Source organism: Ornithodoros turicata, unplaced genomic scaffold (assembly GCF_037126465.1).
Source record: "Ornithodoros turicata isolate Travis unplaced genomic scaffold, ASM3712646v1 Chromosome58, whole genome shotgun sequence".
Classification (NCBI taxonomy): domain Eukaryota; kingdom Metazoa; phylum Arthropoda; class Arachnida; order Ixodida; family Argasidae; genus Ornithodoros; species Ornithodoros turicata.
The window spans coordinates 276,598-297,055 of NW_026999385.1; the positions used below are offsets into that span (position 1 = coordinate 276,598).

Genomic DNA, 20,458 nt, shown 5'->3' on the forward strand with positions numbered 1-20,458 from the left:
AGAATGGAAAAGTCGACAACGACATTTCTCTTCCCGCTAAAGCTGGCTTCATTGCTGAGCGCGAAGCTCCGTTTTTGTTCGCGTGTTCCCGCATCGGAGCTTTCATCGACTTTTGCTGTTTTGGCGCAATTTCCTTCGATTTCACATTTTTGGCGCAAGGTGGCGCAAAAAACCGCGATTCTATCAAAATGGCGCAATTGGCGTAGCCGTAACACCTTTGTGAATTACTACTCCAAACAATTTCTTACTTCAATGATGTGAAATCGAATTGAACTTAGACACCCCACCCTTCCTTTTGTATCAGAACCGAGCAGGACTCTCGAATTCGCGGAAGCTACTAAACTAGACGTGTATAGTATCTGTATCTGTATCGTACTTACGTGAGGAGGTGCAGAAATCCGCCTGCTCTCCTCTTAACGCGGTCTGCATGGTGTCTTGGTTGCGAACAGTTGCACTACTGCTCCATGGAAATATTTTCTCAGATCTTTTTAAAGCTTCGTGGACTTAGTGGTCCTATCGACTATCTCTGCATTTTGATTTGGTAGCATGAAATGGACCATTTCTGACAACGCGTATGCGCATGCCCAGCCCTTGAGTCCGCCATTTTTGAGCGGAAAACATCGCCATGAACACACCTGCGGGCGACTGTCATGTTCATTGTGGGGAGATGATCGGTTTCAAGGTTACGCGGACGTTTGAGGTCTGGTAATGAGTACAATACGCTTTCACTCTTTCCGCATTCTTCTTCCAATCTTCTCTTGCTACTTTCCCACACAACGTACGTGCCAGTTCGTAAAGCGTCACCATTATTGTGGGGAAAGACACGACGTTCGACATTCCGCCGCCAGGGGCAACGCGAATATGGAAAAGGTCCATTGCGTACAGCGTACCCACATGCGGTAGAGATGTGCGCAACCGCCTGCCGCTTGCCACGTGTTTGCATGCCGCGCCAGCTATACTGGCTCCGCCCGTCGCTCTCAGCAGCGAGAGCTTCTGAGACCGTGTTCGACAAGATGGCGAACGACAGCGAAGTCGAGCTATTGTTTTTAGTAAACGTTTCCGTTCTTACATCTGAGGTTTTCCGAAATCAACATCGCAGACGCAAGAAACGCAGGCTTTGGGTTCACTCGCTGTGGCGATAGCGCATTCTTTTCTTGTGAACAATGTTTAGTTTTCAACTTCCTGACACTAGTCAATATCTTACACTTTACTGACCTGTGCTCCCAAATTTTACTCCAGTGTCGGCCCAAAAAGCAACTTTATTTTAATGCAACGCTCTATAACCAGCAATGACATTTTATTTCCTTCATAAATAGACATCTACCTGTTTGTAAACAGATGACGTCATAATGTTCGACAGCGCCACGAGTTTGGTAGAGTTGAACTACGTGCGTTCAAAGCTAGTGGCGAACAAGGTCGCGCCCGAAAGCCACAGTCTTGAGGGGATTACGACGGTCTCTGAAAAGGACGCGACCTTCGGTCCTACTTTTCTTTCAATACGAGGCAGCGAACAATCGCCCATTCGTGGAGCCCAGTTCTCCCCTTCCGATCTGTTTTGGTTTCGGTGTGTCTACCAACGTCATGATGACGTTTCTCGGGTAGAGGTTTATTCGCCGGTTGAAAAACGTGAGCATCACTGCGACATACGAGGGTGGTTCCATAAGTTTCCGGCCAGAGGTAGAAAATGCGCGCGAATCTGAAAATGCGATTAAGGACGCGTGGCGCCATCTGTTGGAGGGCCGGAGCACCACCCTCAACCCTCTCCGTGCTTTTGTCGGTTGGAGAGCGGCATTTCAAACAGCCAGGGTGCACTCTTCAGTTAAAATGGAAAAAATCGAGTACCCCGCTGTGATAAAATTCTTGACAAAAGAGGGACTTTCGCCTAACGAAATTAAAGCGCGACTGGACAACGTGTACAGGGAAGCATCTCCGTCGTACACAACGGTAAAAGACTGGGCTAAGCAGTTTCGACTGGGGCGAGAGTCCATTGAAGATGATCCACGCGATGGTCGTCCAGTGGAAGTGGTGACACAAGAAAATTTGTCTCTTGTCGAGGAGGAAGTGCTGATCGACATGCGTCGGAAGGTGAAGGAAATCTCAGAAACGATGGGGCTTTCCAAAACAACCGTTTTTCGCATCATCGGCGAGGGCCTTCACATGAAAAAGGTCAGTGCGATATGGGTGCCACGACTTCTCTCGTCAGTTCAAAAGCAACAGCGCGTCGTCTGTACCAAAGAGTTTTTGGAGCTCTGTCAAGAGAACAAAGAAGAAATATTGAAGTCAATTGTCACAGGGGATGAGACTATGGTGCTCTACTATGATCCCCTTTCGAAAAAGGAGTCGATGGAATGGCGCAAACCAGGAGAAGCACCCCCAAGAAAAGCCAAGGTCACACAATCCACAAAGATCATGGCAACAATATTTTGGGATTGTCACGGGAGCCTCCTCATCGACTTCAAAGAGAGGAACATCACAGTGAATGCGACTTATGCTTCACTCCTGCACCGACTAAGAGAAGACATCAAGGAAAAGAGGCGCGGCAGGTTGAGTCGAGGTGTCCGGTTGCTCCAGGACAATGCCCCTGTCTACACGGCTTCTGTTGCCAAGGCTGCACTGAAGGAGCGCGGCTTCGAAGAAATCCACCACCCACCCTACAGTCCAGACTTGGCACCGAGTGACTACTTCCTGTTCTCAAACTTGAAGAGGGATCTCATCAGAGGACGGAGATTTCAAAACGATAGGCAGTTTTCCAGCATTTTGCGGACAAAACTTAGGACTATTTTTACAAGGGTATAAGAATGCTGGTTGAAATGTGTCAAAAGTGCATCGAAGTTAAGGGTGACTATGTCGAAAAGTGATACACTTGTTTCGTCTCTATGACTATTAAAAGTTGGTCGGGCGCGGAAACTTATGGAACCACCCTCGTACCTTCCAGTCACCGACTCCGTCAATGCTCTCCGTGCGGGAGGCCAGAAGAAAACAAGAACGCATGCAACTTCCGTTAACTTCCTGATTGGCCGAGCATGTGCGGATGCCGCTAAAAATCGTGCACTGCGCGATCCCCAAAAAGCGGAAAGCGGAGGTGGCTTTTCCCGCCCAGCGACAAGAGTTTACCGCGTTCGCGTTTCCGCGCAGATTCTCCGCATGTGGGTACGCGGCCTAACTCAGTGAAATATCCACGTAGCTATGCGTTATATACAAGTATTACCAGGGAACGGACGTTCCACGGAAGGTTTGAACCCCGGCCACTCGTATATCCGCGGAATGTCCCTAGGGGAAATAGCTTTCTCCAACGGAGATTGCAATCTCCGTTAGCGGATGACCGATGGAAATCCCCAGGACATTTTGTTGTGTCTGAGATGGACGTTACATCAGGGGTAAAATAAGGTCTCCTGGATGGCCCATGGACATCCCTGGGCTTTTTACATATATCCCAGAGAATCTGAATCTCCACTCTGGGACATTCATGGTACGTTACATTAGGATCTCGTGGCTCTCCCGTAGATTTCCCTGGGATCTGCAGCCTGCTTTTTATGGGATATTCAATTATCTAAAAATCGACATCCTTCAGACGTACCTGGGACATCTGTTGTTTATTGGGACATCCCATAGATATCCCATAAATGTCCAGAAAATCGAGACGTTCGCGACCTTGTCGGGGTGTCTCAGGGATTATTAATGGTTTGCTGAGGCGCTCGAATACACTCATCCTACGCCCTCGAGGTCTACGGCCTGACCTACTGCACTAACCTGAATCCACTTTGTGATACAAAAAAGCAAAAAAGCAAAAAAAACATCGCATAATGATGCAGCTCAGCCCTCGTCACTCCACTACCTTCGCATTCCACTGGTTAAGAATAATACTGGACATCTATAGTCTCACTCTTATCCATTACAAAGTTGTTCTGTTCATGCATAAAATGCTGTGTAACTCCGCTTCACTTACTCTTACGCACCACCATACATGTTGCTTCCTGAGGGTTGGTATACTTCACTTTATCCTTCAATCCCCCGGACAAACTTTGGCTCGTTCTCTCTCCTTTATTTTGGCTCTGTTGCTTGAAACAACTTGCCATCAGAGCTAGCATAACCTCTTATTGTTCATTTAAAAATTCAGCAAAATTATTCTTTTTCCCGTAATCTGAAGCCTACCCAGTTACTCCATTGATTACGGTACATCGACAACTGTGACACTTGTAACACCCTTTTACATGGCATCGTGCACCTATTTACATATTGTTTACATGTGATGTATATAATGTATATGCGATGTTGTTTTGTTGTGGAGGTTTATGTTAGCTAAATATGTTATGTAACGCCGCATTAGTGTTCTTCTGTCCTTATGCACCCCCTCCTGCTTGGACCATTTTGATGGCCAACAGTATTCCTAAATAAATAAAGCATGCAATAATTATTCTATCGATGTATCATACGCATAACGCTCAATACAAATTTTCAAGTCAAATCAGTGGAATAGAATCATACAGTGCATAACAGTTCTACTTAAGTTCAAGTACAACAACAATCTAGATATCAAAGCCTATCATAAAGCTACCAATAGTCCTCATATCAAACACTCAGTACAAATCTTACACCATGTTCATGTCATTTGACATCAGTGGAACAAACTTAGCGATATCAAAGCATATCAAATCATAACCAAGCACTCAATCAATGTCTGAAGAACAAAATTACAGCAAGCAATAATTATTCTATATCTACTATCATGATCATTTCTTACACTCACTAGAAACTTTACACTATGATGATGTCAGAGACCCAATCATTTTCATTGGTCATGTCACACAGAAGCATAAATTACTATTGATCAGGTAAATTATGATGTTACTCTTGCCGGGGCTTCCTTAGGTATAGAGACAGTGTGAATCTGTAACACTCCTATTTAATATGTAAGGTATTTCCGGAAGAGAAATTTGACCAAGTAGACTGTGCAGTGGTGCAAAATATTACTGTACCGGTCTCATACACACGTTTCCGGACCTGATAGTCCCTTTAACTTTGTATCCTCTATCCAGTATACATCATTTCACAAAACTCGAAGCTTTACAACATGTTCAACTTTCTTGCAGGCTGTGAAAATTTTTATTTGCTCAGTCTGGAATTGATCACCTATATCACCATATCACAAACGTACTACAATAGTGAATTATCACTCAGAGAAGCAGCCAAGAGGAAGCCTCTAAACACTACTCAGCTTATCTATAAGCAATGTGGCTAATGTTGAATATGTGCTGTCACTGAATATGCCATAAATAACAATAATAAGCACCTGGAATCTGACCTGATCACTCTTCATCGTAAACATTTGTAACATCAGATACTACACATGAAGTCACCTTTTACATGTATGAAATAAACTGAAATAAATATCACATGGGCCACCCCTTTAGCATGTGCCAACATGTGAACCCAGCAATTTTGGGATGGGATGATGGTGGGAGGATGCATTATGGCACAAAAGCAACAGTAGCTGCACTGCACCAAGCACTGGCTGAATATGCGTATTTTCTGCAAAATTTTTCTACTCCCACCAAGCAAAGTACAGTGAATCCCGTTTATAATGAACTTGACGGTCGCATGGAAACTGTTCGTTATATCCTGAAATTCGTTACAAGTGGAGTCTCGTTACATTGAGTTTAATATTGACGGTTGTTTGCGATGTGTTCGTTATAACCGGAAATTCGTTATAAGTGGGGCTGTTATAGCCAAGATTCACTGTACTTACTAGAGGTACCCAAGTCAGTTATATGGGAAAAATATTGTTTCTGTGGCTCAGAGGAACAACGTGCATCAGTAATTTTGCGATTGCCTGATCTGCTTATATGAAAACAAGTTTTGAACAACATGGTATCACAGCACAGTTTGTACACCAGTATATGTTAGTGCAGCTTCTTGGATAAGACTGACAAGTTCGGAGGCATGTGCAAGTTCATGTGCATAAGGTACCACCATTTCTAAAAAATATTTATTGCATCAGAAATACTTCTCGGTTAGGAAAGGACACAATGCTGAGCATGTGCAGAATAAACAGCAGCATGTGCAGAATGGTAAATGTTTAAATGTCAGACTAAATGAGCATCATGCCTTAGGCCACTTGGCAGTAGTCTCAAAATGTTAGCCTGCAAGCCTGCATTCTAGAATACCATTGTTACGCACAGGTTGAAGAAAAAAGGGCTTGCAAAATTTGAGGCGTATGTGATAAACAATTAAACGACTAAAATGTAGGAATTCTTTATGTTCCTCCAGGTGAACTGTCTCCATGCACTGAACAATACATGCAAATAATTATGAACAATGTCACTGTATATGTGGTATAACATATATAAGTGCAACATGTGCACAGTGGCATTCTCTACATGGTCCGATCGTGTGGCATGCACACTCCCAATATGATTAGAGGTGTGCACGGGAAAGTAAATTTGTACACGCAACCCACGGAGTCTGATGCAGGTACACCTGCAATACCTGCAGACGCAGTGCGAGTGCACCCGCAATTACCCGCATCCTACAAAGACACTGAATTTTCAACACGCAAATAACAGAGCGAAACAAATCAGGAAAGAAAACGCATTTCCACAAACGCGTGCTGTTTCGCTTAATGTTTGGTGTCGAATTTGTCAGCTATCCAAGTGGAAGCCACATGTGTTTCGGTGAAAAGTCAAGTCACCGTGAGTTATGCGAAAAAGTTGACTTTTTGTATTTTTCTCGATGAAACCTGGGGAAAGTGCAAAAATGGATGAACAAGTTAGGGTCGCGAAAGGTTAGCTTAGGGGATGTTGGTAATGTGATCTCACCTGCACTATCAGTACACGCACTGTGGGACACCCTCATTTTACCAGCAACCCGCAGCGACATTGAATTCCTACTTGCACCCACTCACACCTCTAGATATGATATGCAAGCTTCTGGAATTACGTTAAACATTTAAACCGAAAAATATAATTAAATGTAGTTGAGACATACATACTGTAAAAGTTGTTAATTTCGCGGTCTTAATTATTTGCGAATCCAGCGCAGGGCCCGTTCGACGAATATTTCGCGAGACCTTAAATTCGCGATTCCGGGTCTCTTTGTGTCACAACCCGTTTCCGACCAGGGGATTAAACGTGCCTACAAAAAGACACACCAGCGGATCATCACCTTCTATTTTGACCGCCTCGGCTTCTGTTCCCGAAACTTAATCGCTTTTGTGCAACACGTTGCTGTCGTCCAGGAAATATGCCCGTACATTAACAAAAGGCAGACCTGGGGGTTGACGCCTTTGTTGTGACCTCCTGAACTCCTGTTCCCGAAACTCGGTGGCGTGGAGTTCATGGCGTTCTCCGGAATCCTGGAAGCGTCTTGGGTGCTAAGCCGGAATATAGGCCAGTGTCCCGCTGACCCTGTGCTAGTCAACCTTGTTACCAACTTCTTACTGTGACGACAGCAACTTCTCAGTCAGTCAGTCAGTCAGTCAGTTCCTTCCATGGTGTGCAAGTGCCATGTCTCTGCTGCGGTATTTCAAGCCCGCATCGCCTCAGCCATCGTTGTCTCCCAGCGAGTATGTCCACGGACTGCCGGACTGCTCATAACAACAGGGGACAGACGTGCATTTTCTTCTGGCAATGAACAAGTATTCCGGGAGGTTATCGACCAGCAGCATCGAAAGCATCAGCGTGGATCCTATAAGAACAACACGCCGGAACTCCGATGCAAGATCGCAGGGTTCGCTATTGAAAATGGGAACAAAGCCGCGTTGCGAAATTCTCATCGGAACTTGGAACACCTGTCAGCAAGAGCACTGTCCGCTCGATAAAGGATTCATTTAAGAAGTGTCAGCAGACCCACAGTGATGCAATCAGAGAACTTTCTTCACTTCCCCGTAACCCTCGCGGAGCCAAGCCCGTCCTTGGGGAACTCGATGCAGAGGTCCAGGCGTACATTCGAGAGCTGAGGACATCTGGTGGCGTTGTTAACGCACAGATTTGCATTGCTGCTGCCTTGGGGATCGTCAGGGCTCGGAAACCGTCACTCTTGCCGGAATACGGTGGAACCATCATTCTCGACAAGCCATGGGCGAAGTCTTTCTTGAAGCGCCTGGGATTTGTTCGCAGGAAGGCAACGAAAGCCGCTCGGAAGCTCCCAGCGGACTTCAGCTTGATGAAAGAGAAGTTTCTGGAGGCCATCTCTACCCTTAGGACTGACCTGGGGATTCCTGACGAGCTCGTCATCAATTTCGACCAGACTGGAGTGAAACTAGCGCCAGTGGGTGAGTGGACAATGGAAGAACATGGCGCCAGGCAAGTTGGCGTAGAAGCATTGGATGACAAAAGAGAAATTACGGTGCTGATGTCAACAACGCTCTCCGGTCATTTGCTCCCGCCACAGGTAATCTACGCTGGAAAGACAGACAGGTGTCACCCAAAAGTCGCATTCCCCCAAGAACTTGGACGTTTGGCAACTCGGGAAAACCATTGGAGCAACGAGGCGACGATGTTGCGCTTCGTAGACAGTGTCCTGGTGCCTTACATTGAGGGCCACCGAGTAGCCAGTGGGAATTCTGACCAAGCAGCACTGTACATCTTCGATGTTTTCGCGGCGCACAGGACCAAGAGTTTTCTTGAGAAGCTCTCGGACAATAATATCAAGTGTGTGTTCGTCCCTGCAAGCTGCACAGGTGAACTGCAGCAAAACGATCTCGCCGTGAACAAGGTTTTTAAGGCGACTATGAGGAACCTGTTCACAGGATGGTATGCCGAACAGGTGCGAGTGTTGATGGACAGGCGGTCGGGGGATCTCACGAAAGCTGATCTCCGCAGCAGTGTCATGAAGCCCATACATGCTGGGTGGCTCATCGAGGCCTATAAACAACTTGAAAGCCGCAAGAGTGACATTATTACCGGGTTTACGAAGGCCGGCATCATCGGGAGCATCGTGAATCATGTAGAGTGAATGTAAGAGAGCTATTGAATGCTATAAAGCTGTATACGCGCTAATAAATCACTGACTCCAAAACGAAACTCTTGAGTGCCGTCTGCTGTTGGTCGCGAATTTCGAAGCTTTTTTTTCTCCATGACATCGGTAAGTGTATTTCGCGGGACTTTAAATTCGCGAAAAAAATCTTAATCGCGAAAATTAGTTCCTCGCAAAAATTTCTACTTTTACAGTACCTTTGTGTTTTCAATGTAACTTCATAACACATTTCATTATGCAACAGCATATTATGGAATACTTGATGGATTTATGCATCAAAATAATCATGCCTCTGATCCATAGTTGATTAGGATACTGCGGTCCTCTTGCAAGTGGAATATGCTTAAAATTAACAGCAAAACTGCACATGGTTGTGGGGCACTAGCACATAGTTGTACGATAGATGTGACCACTGGAGAGTACAACAACGCATTCCAATAAATATGGCAGCGGAGTGTTCGCAATACATCCATTCAGCTGAACAGCGGCCACATATTCAGTGAGGGTATCGTGCCTTCCATAGGAATTATGCGCCTGGACATAAACAACAGGAATCCAAGGGCTCCGATACAGAAGAGTTCACACTGTACAGAGCACCATGTTAGGCCACCTCCGTCACACTTCTATCACGTATCTGGAAGCCAGAAAGCGCAACAATTTTTCCATGGACCTTTACTATATACAGCTATTCTATGCTTCTTCAGGTCATAGATAGTTGTATTGAGAGAAATCAACCACAGCTGTTGGAGGAGCATCAGGGCAACCGGGCACGCTAAGAGAAGGGCGTAGATGCCGCACACGTAGCACAGGGCTATACTGTAAAACAAAGAAAATACAATGAGGCAATGAACTCAAACGTCCCTCTTACAGCAGCAAGGTATCGTCCTCTTCTACCCCTTGCTTACAAGTAAACAGTGAACCAGAACCACTAATAACCTACCTCAAGTATAAGGTCTATGTGCAGATGGCTTTACCTAACAAGCCCAGAAATAACCATAAACAATTGTAGGTTTATAGGTAGCTCATGATATATCATCTGGAAGAGTTTTCCCACTTGATGAGAAGCTATTGCACTATCTAGGTTTTGCTTCTCTTTACAAGATATATACAGTGAACCCTCGTTAATATATGACCCCCGATAATCTGACATGTGCGCTTTATGACCATACTCCTGGGGAACAATGCAGTGAAACCTCTGCAAATCCCCCCGTTAATATGACAATTCTGCATTATGGCCAAAATTTTCAGGAACGACCATGGTTTATAATAACAAGGGTTCACTGTATGCTGAATTCCTTCCTTTCAGCTTACTGACCACACTCTGTGAGGGCTCAAAAAGACTGTGTTTACGAGACAAAACTTCAGTCACCTTCCGGGTTCAAATTGTTATGCAAATGAAAGAGTAGCACAGGACTATGTTTCAGTTGCATCCAAAACCTGAAACCTAACAGAGCTTGAAAGAGAGTTTGTTTCTGTATAGCTGGGTGTAACTTAAATGTTTTGTTTCCCGGAATTATTGATGCATCAGGTTTCCATCTCTCTCGGAGAATGACCATGGGAAGCAAGGAACCAGAGCTGAGGGTGGCTCACAAAAACAGTAGAAGGCAATGCAAAGTACTCCCAGCACAGAGCAGGGGCCCAGAGGGGTGCCCGCTCATTTTTCTTTTCTTTTTTTTGCATAATAAAAAATGAACGTAAAATTTAGATTACACATATTATGTCTCTGTCAGCATGCCACAATCTCCCTGTTTCTTCATCTGGGTTCCAGTACACTCTACCAACTGTGGTCACCGCGTACATGCATTTCCATCAACGTATCTTTCGAAGTGATTTTTCCTGTATTGAACAAATCCCAAATCATGCTTGTAAGCATTGAAAGTTCAAATCCCAGAAGCTCTTGGACAAGGTGTAACCACAACGTTCTATGCACCATTTCCTAAGGGCACAGGAAATTCGAATTTTTAGAGTGTAATGCACGTGTAGTAACCAGTGGCTGAGTAAAAAGTAGGTGCAACCACGCCATCAAAGGAGGCTACTGAGAAACGTAGCTAACGGACTCTCCATTTCGTCTTTGGGAGCTTAAATGATTAAGCAGCAGCATAAGTATGGCAAAAACAATCTTTTCGTGTGCCCAAATACAAGCTAAATCGAATTTTCACTAGTACTTTGTCAGAGAAAACCACCCATTAATTACACAGTAGCCATTTTTCTACTACAAGGTATAACTCAATGGAAGCAATACATACTGAACATCCTCGTAGACATCTGTACAGGACTCTGGAATTAGAATGATGCCCCATAGCATTTTGGGGTAGCACACTGTGGTCAGCGTCAGGTTAGCCCCATAGACGAGGGAGACGACCAAGCCAGCGAGGCCCAACACGAAAGCACGATGGTTCTTTTCACCAACACATGTATCCAACCTGGAGGAAGAAGTGGTAGCTGCTGAACTGTTCACACAGACATCTATTACGTAATAGGCACTTTCATACAAACCACAAGAAATGTACAGGGCGGAGTCAGTTAGGTGTAGTAAAGACCTCTGACATAGCAATAGTGTACACCAGTAGCACTCAAACTTGGTGAGCCCAAGGAACCCCTATACATCTGTTGACATAGCGAGGGATCCCTACATGTGATGCAGGTTTGGCACACATTCGTACAACTGTTCACTAAAACCTCACTGCAACTTCTGCATCATCCCCCCTTTTTCCTTTTTTTTTTGTTTCCTCTCCACATTTGATGAAGAGCGTTCGCCTCAAAACATCACGACTCCCTCTTTTTCCAAGTTTACCCCTTTGGTACTCTGCGTCCATTCTGCTGTTTTTTTTAAAGTACAACACTGTTTATTTTTGTTGTGGCGCCACCATGGCGTGTGTTTACGCAAAAAGGAAATATAGACTGAAACTAACAGAGTCAGTCACGACGGCTGCACAGTCTACTTGGGCCTACTTTGGTCGTGTGTTTACCCAAAAAATACAGACCAAATAAAAAATAACAAAAATTAGAGTCTTCATTCACCAACAAGCGTTTACTGCAGAGAAGAAACATTTTTCATGTTTTGCCCAAAGTGGCTTTGGCAAGGTACAAAATGCATAGGCATTTTGCAGAATGCCTAGGCAGAGTGTGAAAGATGTTTACCGGGAAGCAAGATTTCGTACTTTGTGAAAAAGAGCTGGGTTTGTTTGCAAGGAAAAAAAAAAGAGGAGAAATTGAACTCGTCTCCTGACGTGTTCTGCTACTCCTAACATAAATTCTCACCCCCACCCCCCTTCTTCTACAGCCACCTTTGACTGGAGTCTCCTCGTGTACCTGCTACAGAAGCGTTGCCAAGCTGAACAGTACTTGGAATTGTTAGTGCTACCTCAACGAAACAATCCTCCCTTTTTGTGGCGAACAGCTGGGCAACAGAAATATGAGGTGCGATAAAAAAGTTCTGAGACTAGTTCTGTAGCATAACGAGAGATGGCACCACGGGGATGGGCACACAGTAGTTTGTTGACCTTAGTTGATGACCTTAGTTTGTTCCCACAAAATCACTTCGAGAAGCCGTAGAGACCACAACAGATTAAACGTCCAGGTTACATAGCAGCATAGAGGTTAATGCTGAACGCAAGAAAAAGCCTACGAAATCAGAAAGCATCAAGTCCAAGAAGATTTGAGGTTTGAAATGAAAACTTATCACGGGTGTGGTAGCAGTGAGTAACCCACACCACAAGTGCCGACTCCTTTATGCAATTTGCCATTGATGTAAAAAATAAGACATTCATTAAAAACATGCCGAGCAATGGGCAAATGCAAAAGTAATGAATCGAAGACTACTTTAGAGCAGGCAGTCGTGAACTACAGCAGAACATGTTGTATTAGCAGTGCCACCGAAGTGAAATTATGCACAGATGATGCAGACATTACACCTATGGAAGTTGATACAGGTGCAGCTGCCTCAACTATATCTGTCAGTAGGTTTTAAAACTTCTGCCCCGATATAACAGACATCACAACCCCCAAGACAGCAACCTAGAACGTAGTTAAACCTGCTGGAGCAGACTGGGTTCAACACAGAAGAAGGTTGCCACTCCACTTGTTAACAGATGACAACTTCTAATGCTGTTGGGCAGAGACTGGGTGGTGGTGATCACACTGCCAATGGCCAGAAATTTTCCAAGTCCAGGTTATCAATGGCAGCAAGAGAATGGATAGCCTGTTACAGGGATTCCCATAATATTGGCACTTACCCCAAGGCGCGATTTGACGCCAAGGTCACCTTCAGTGGCGATATGGACAGATGTTTCCCCTGGCACTAAATCAAGGAAGATTCTGCACTGCTCAGAACTAAGAGGTGCTTGACTTGACAGCTGGGACAGTTACTCGTAAATTGAGAGCGAAGGGCGGAGAATTCAGAGGAACTGCTGCTGTCAAAATTTCAAACAGCCCAACCACGGGCTGAGGCAGTTTAAACCAGGGCTGCTCGATTGGTGGTCCCAAGTTAGGGCGGTAGCCCAAGTTGTAACCCTTAAGAGGGGCGCAGAGGCTGAAAAGGAGATCTGAGCTGGACAGCGTGGTTGGGAGGAGGTCAAGACTTTCCGTCAGAAAGTCAAGTTACTCAACTTCCTTCGGTCATGTATTATAGTTGACTTCTGTAAGTATAAGTTGTAAATAAATCCCTCGTACATCACAGGAACTTCAGTCATGGTTCCAATGCAGTAAAGACAGGTAACAGGCCCAGCATCCACCGGGCACGGGAACAATGACAGGGAAGAGATCATCAACAATTCCTCCAAGTTTATCATCGTCGGGGGCTGCAGCTGGCGAACTTCATCTCATCTCATCAATTTCTACTGGCGCATTCAACAGGATCCTGTTAGGTCTTCACTGGTGAACATGCTCAAACACCGTTCTTCAATTGAGCACCCCGAGGGAAAATTCGCCTGTCCGGTGATGAAGACAGCGACAAGGGAGTGCTGGGAAGCGTGCTTGGCTACGAGGCAACCGCAGGCACATCTTCAAGGACAGCGACAGTTCATCGGTGGGGAACTTCAGGAACAACGCAGCGCGAGAGAAGCTATAAAAGAAGATTGCAGCGGAGTGTGTAGCCAAGGGCTTTTGTGAAGTCTGTGAGCACAGCCTTTTGTATTTTTGGGGGTATTGCCACATCAGTATACGATTAGTGATGGGTCCCTCAACAAAGAAGTGCAAGAATGGGGAGACGAAGGTGATGATATGAGGGTGGATAACGGTTTAGATGTTACGGATATCGCCGAAACGGACTTGCAAACCAAACTGGCGATCGAAAAAGAAAGGACGCAACAACTGTTGAACACGTTCAACTCGCAGAGCTTGGGCAAGTGGCTCGCATACGGGAAGGTGTCCGAATACCACTGTCAGGAGGTGAAAGTGAATATTCTGACCCACTAAAACATTTTTCAAAGATGTTGCATGGCACAATTCCTGGCAGACGCGGAGGCACCCATGTGGTTTGATATGGTCTAATGTGTGTTTGAGAGGTACAATATGCCAGAGAATATCCACGTGCACTTGATTTATCCGGTGGTGGCCATTTGGATGGGTTTGCTGATGTTCTCAAATGAGCAAAAACGACAAATTCAAATTTGAGACCATTAAATTGGCAGTGCTGAAAGAATTACAGCTGTGTCCAAGCGTATTTCCTATCATTGACGAAGACAAACCGCGGTAGCTGGAAGCTGTTCATGCGACGACTGAATAGCTACCTCACGTATTACATTGAGGCGAGAGAAATTATGGATTTGGAGGTGCTGAAAAATCTGTTCGTCGCGGATCAACTAAAGGCAATTATAGGGCCCGACGCTCTCAAGTACGTGACACTGAGAGAGGGAGATGATTGGCTTGACACATTCCAAATTGCGGAGTTGCTCGCCATGCGCAATGAGGCAGACGGTAGGCATCTCGCTGGTATCTCGATGGAAGCGACACGTATGAACTGTAGTATCCAAGGCCGTGTTTAGCCAAGTCTGTGTTTCGGTTGGCAACATTGAGTGAGATAATAAATGAACTACAAACAAATAATATGGCGACCGGACGCATCTGCTGATCTCTCTAACTGAACCAGAGTAACTAGAAGTACTACAAACTAGTACACTACAATGGTGTCAGAAGTGGGATGCTAACAAACAGCAACATCCACACAATGACGATAAGAAATCTCCACCAGCGAGACAAGCAACAATGCTTGGCAGTAGCTGCGATCACCAACACAGTACAACATTGCGCATGCGCTCCTGCAATTTCCGAGTTTTGATCTCCGAGCAACTGACGACAGTAGTATCGGCCTAGAGTGGGTGAAGTGGGTTGAACGGTTTGAGAACTTCATCCTAGCGTGCGACATCAAGGAGGATGTGCGCAAGAAAGTCCTTCTCCTTCACTACATGGGAAAGGAAGTATACAATATTTTTCGATCCCTCCCTGAGGCCAACACGCGAAATGCATCCATTGCATCCACCACCATTGAGGCGGCATCTACGGAATCGCAGGAAAGCACATCAGAATATGAGGCAGCAAAGGCTAAACCTGACGCTTATTTTACCCCTCAAGTGAATCCGACCTTCGCCATTTACCGTTTTCTGCAGGAAAAGCAAAACGAAGGTGAGAGCTTGGACACATTTTACACGTGTCTTCGACAGTTGTCACGCCATTGCAACTTAACAAACGTAGACTTCGAAATCAAGAACCAGCTAATTCTTACAACGACATTGTCTCGTCTGCGAAAGTACGCGATGCTCCACTCCCTTGATCTGGCGGACATACTCAAACAGGGTCGATCGTTCGAGGACATAGAACGTGACGTGTTGGAAATTGAAAGAAACCCTGACAACAGTGCACCAGTGCATCGACTAGGCAAGCGAGATCAGCATCAGGCAAAGAAACCTAATCAAAAGACAAAGGCAGGATCACAGCAAGATACTACTACAGGGCCTAAGAGCTCGTCGAACGAATGTCACAACTGTGGTGGAAGATGGCCTCACGACGGTGGCAAAACAGGATGTCCAGCATGGGGGAAAACATGCAATAGCTGCCACAAAAGCGGTCATTTCGCATTTCGCTAAGGTGTGTCGCTCGTCAAAAGAAACGGTCCAAGTAGTTGACCAGGACAGTTCAGGCAGTGAGGAATATGCTTTTGCAGCTATGACTCCCAACAACAATCCCATCACTTTTGTGACTGACACCAGTGCTACAGTGTCTGTCATCAATGAAAGAGACCTTAGACACGGCAGTCTGAGCAAGTGCCTTGAGAAAACAACCATCAAGGTGTTCCCGTACAGGGCAAAGCCTCCACTACAACTCCTCGGCAAAGTCTCTGCTAAATTGAGGTACAAGGATAAGAACATTCAAGAAGACCTCCTAGTCGCACCTGGAGATTGTGCACCACTTCTCAGCTTTACCGCTGCATCCGGTCTTGGCCTCGTTTCCATTACCTATCAAGTTGAGAACACAGAGCACTGCTCTATCACAGAGTCATTCCCAACCCTCTTCAAAGGAGTTGGAAAGCTCAAGGAACAACAGATTCACCTTTTTGTAGATGAAAGCATACCCCCTATTGCTCAACCACATCGCCGCATACCCTTTGCACTGAGGGAGGCTGCAGAACAAGAACTTTGTCGCCTGCTGTCGGAAGATATAATCGAACTAGTGGAAGGTCCAAGACCGTGGGTCTCCCCGGTAGTGATCGTTCCCAGGCCACACAACCCCGATGAGATCCGATTGTGTGTGGACATGCGTGTGGTTAACACAGCCATCCAGCGTGAACGACACTCATGCCCAACTATGGATTATATCATCGTTGTGCTGAATGGAGCAACAGTGTTTTCCTGCTTAGACCTCAAGAATGGATACCAAAAGGTAGAGTTGGACATGCCGTAAAGACAACTAACAACTTTTTCAACACACATTGGTTTGTTCTGCTACAGACGTCTCAGTTTTGGTATCTGCAGCGCCGCGGAAATTTTCCAGAACACCATTCGGCAAGTGCTCAATGGCATTCCAAATGTGCTAAATGTCAGTGATGACATTCTAGTCTTTGGGAAAACCAAGCGGGAGCATGATACTGCTCTACACGCTGTCCTTCATAGACCTCAAAAGGCAGGATTAACACTCAACGAAAAGAAATGTCACTGTTATCAGCAGGAGTTGACTTTCTTCGGGCTGATTTTCTCAGCGAAAGGAATTCGTCCAGATCCGCGAAAGATTGAGGCTCTCCTACAGATTGAAACGCCAACTAACCATCAGGAAGTGAGAAGCCTCCTGGGAATGGTAAACTACTCCGGAAGATTTCTAAAAAACCTTGCTAACCTCACACAACCGTTGAGGGAACTGACGTCAAAGAATGCTCCATGGGAATGGACACAGCGACACCAGAGTGCTTTTGACAGTCTCAAACAGGCTATGTCCGAGGCATCTACCTTGGCGTACTTCGACCCAAGGAAGGAGACAGAGCTAGTTGTTGATGCTAGTCCACACTAGAGCACTGCACGGGCCTAATTTTCAGGCCCGTGACGGCCCAGTCCCGGCTGCTCCGGCCCGCACCTGGCCCGCTACCGATGTCTTCAATAGATTTCCAGCCTGGGCCCGACTCCGCCAGCCCGGGCCCAGCCCGTACCCGACTGTTTCCATGCTCATGCCCGGTCCCAGCCCACCTCTGCTCTATGTGTTCTCGAGGCCCGGAGGCGTATTTAGATTTACTAAGGAGCACAGCGCAGCGTGGAAAAGGACGCAGCTAATTCGTGGAGAGTGAGGAGGTACACTCGAACGCTGTGCTTCTCTGCTGGCAAGCCGGTCTGTGCTTGGTGCTTGCTTGCTTGGGAAGGCAGCTCGCAGCGGCGCGTGGGCGATATGTATGTACCTTGCGGTTCAAGAGGGACTCATCTCCGCTCTATTGTGCATGCACCGGTGTTAGTTCCCCTTTCTCGAACTCTCACGCGAACGAAATATGTCAGAACATCTAACCTTACTGACCCTCGTGCCGGACTCTCACGGGAACGAAATATGTCCCAACTCCTAACCTAACTGACCCTTTGTCTCGACTCGACCCTCTGACTGGCCCTAACTCGACTCTCAGCACGCCCGTCACACCAATCGTCCCCAAATGTGTGCGAGTGCACGTGTGAAATCCAGACCCATTACACGAAATTAGCATGATCACGTATAAAAAAGTGATAGTTCTCAGATGAGAATACCATAATATCCCATACCCAATGAGCGGACCCAATGAGCCCGCGTGCCAGGCCGGGCTTTTGGGCAAGCCCGGGCCCATGCAGTGCTCTAGTCCACACGGTCTGTGTGCCATTCTAACAGAAAGAGAGGGCACACAAGCTGCAGTCATCGCCTATGCGAGCAGAGCACTCACACCGGTGGAAATCAGATATTCTCAAATTGATTGGGAAATGCTTGCAGCAGTATGGGCAATGGAGCATTTTCAGCTGTATCTGCGTGGTACTCAGTTCCTTCTATTGACAGACCACAAGCCCCTTGTCAGCATCTTGGGGAATCCCAGGTCATTGCCATCCGCTCGGATAGAACGCCTTTCCCTTCGTATCCAGCAGAACACCTTCAACGTCCAACAGATGGAAGGAAAAAGTAACCTGTCCAACTATCTCTCCAGACATCCGATACCACTGGGGCAAACACATGGGAGGATCACCAAAGTTCCAGAGGAATATATCAGCTTCATACAACGTTACTGCGTCCCCAAGGCTTTCCCAGTCCAGGAAGTTGCTGAACAAACGAAACCTGATCGACAGCTACAGTTACTTGTGAGAGCCATGAAGCAGCCCTCATGTAATGACTGGTTGTAGCCTGAACTCAAAGCCTTTACAGCAGTAAGGCACGAACTAACCGCAACAACCGAAGGCCTCGTTCTTCTGGGTACACGCCTGATCCTATCAGCTGGTCTCCAGAAGCGCGCTATTCAACTTGCACATCGGGGTCATCGAGGAATAGTCAAAACGTGGATATAAACACAACTGTCGATTTGGGAGCAGAAGTCACAGTGCTACGGAAGTCTTAGGTGCCGTAGAAGTTACAAGAGCCCACAGGGTTAATTCAGTTAGGTTCAGCGTTTAACAAAAAGACCCCAGTAAAGCTGGCAACGTTACCCTTGTCGCCGTCACACGTACAGAGTCACGTTTCATGCAGGATCGACGGCTATACTTCCGTCCAGTGCGCGTTGACAGACGAGCTATTCGCAGGAGTAGGCTGTTTACTGTCGTTGGGAGGTGCTTCACGAGTGCCGTGGACCAGAAAATGGCCAAGGGGAGACACAGCATGGGGTTAACGAACACCCTAGCGGGTCGCAGGGCGTGTGGTCAACAGATTACCACGTAGCAGGTAACAGTGAGTTTTCAGAGAACGTAATAGAAGCCGCGCAGGATAATCAGGAAGGGTGATACAAATGCGAGGCGGGAGACTGCTGTAAAACAGGAGAGCTTCCGTCACCTCAGGCTTGGGAAGAACCGTCGAACACCAATGGGGAAGAAAGATTGGAGAGGGAAGCAGATGTAGTAGCAAGGTTTACGCGGTCCTCACAGATGTGGACTCGAGTAACTCTGCTGCAGCTACGCTCAGTAGGTCTGAAAGAGCGGAACAGACGAGGAGCGCGCAGGTTGGCGATGTGACACTCCCCAAGGCATTTAGGGACGTGGGAAACGGCAAAGGCGGGATGTACATTATACCATCGGGACAGGATCAGGGAAAGGGTAGTCACACAATCAGTTCTCCCGCAGTTTCGAAGTGCTGAAGGGTTGTTGCTCGCATATGAATCGCCCTGGGGTGGGCACTTCGAGGTGAAGAAAACAATGGCACACATTAAGTATAGCTGTTACTGGCCCAGCATAGAGGCAGATGTCAAAAGGCATTGTCTATCGTGTCATGGTTGCCAGCTCAGATCCGACAGGAGGTGAAACGACTGCGTACCCATAACTCCACTGACGCGACCCGAGCGGCCGTTTCAGCGGGTGAAGGTTGACGTCATCTGTCCGATCAAGCCGCTGTCCTCTCATGGGCACCACTACGCAATTTGTGTAGTCTCCCAACACACTAGGTGGCCGGAAGTAATTTGTTTAAGATCACTAACTGCGAAGGCGATGTGCGAGGCGCTTCTGGAGGTGTTCAGTCGAACAAGGGTTCCCAAAGAGATAGGTACGAGGGTGGATGAAATATAAATGGGACATTTGTTGCCGACCACGTTCTGTCGATTGGCGCATGCTGCCGCTTGTGCACATGCTAGGTAGGTGGGTCAGTAGTCACATGAGAAGCCAGCCAGTCTCGTTACATTTCTTCAGTAGTCAGTCATACGATGTCTGAGAAAGAGGTACACCCGTCGATTGAGCAACGTATATTTATAAAGTTTCTTGCCGACGAAAATTCTGCGCAGGTTGACGGCCCAGTTCGGGGATCAAACACTGTCAAGGCCGTGTGTTTTTGCCTGGCATAACGAATTTGTGGAAGGCCGTGA

General features: G+C 46.5%; 1 protein-coding gene across 1 annotated transcript in view; it reads right to left on the bottom strand.

The window, feature by feature from the left end:
* Positions 1–4,396: 4,396 nt before the first annotated feature.
* LOC135374437 (palmitoyltransferase ZDHHC23-B-like) overlaps positions 4,397–20,458 on the bottom strand; it is a 65,256-nt gene continuing 49,194 nt past the window's right edge. Inside the window, exons 5-6 of the mRNA XM_064607399.1 lie at positions 11,220–11,396; positions 4,397–9,789 (exon numbers count right to left, since the gene is read on the bottom strand). Coding sequence (XP_064463469.1) covers positions 9,600–9,789; positions 11,220–11,396 — 367 coding nt within the window. The 3' untranslated portion in view covers positions 4,397–9,599. The remainder of the gene's footprint in view (positions 9,790–11,219; positions 11,397–20,458) is intronic.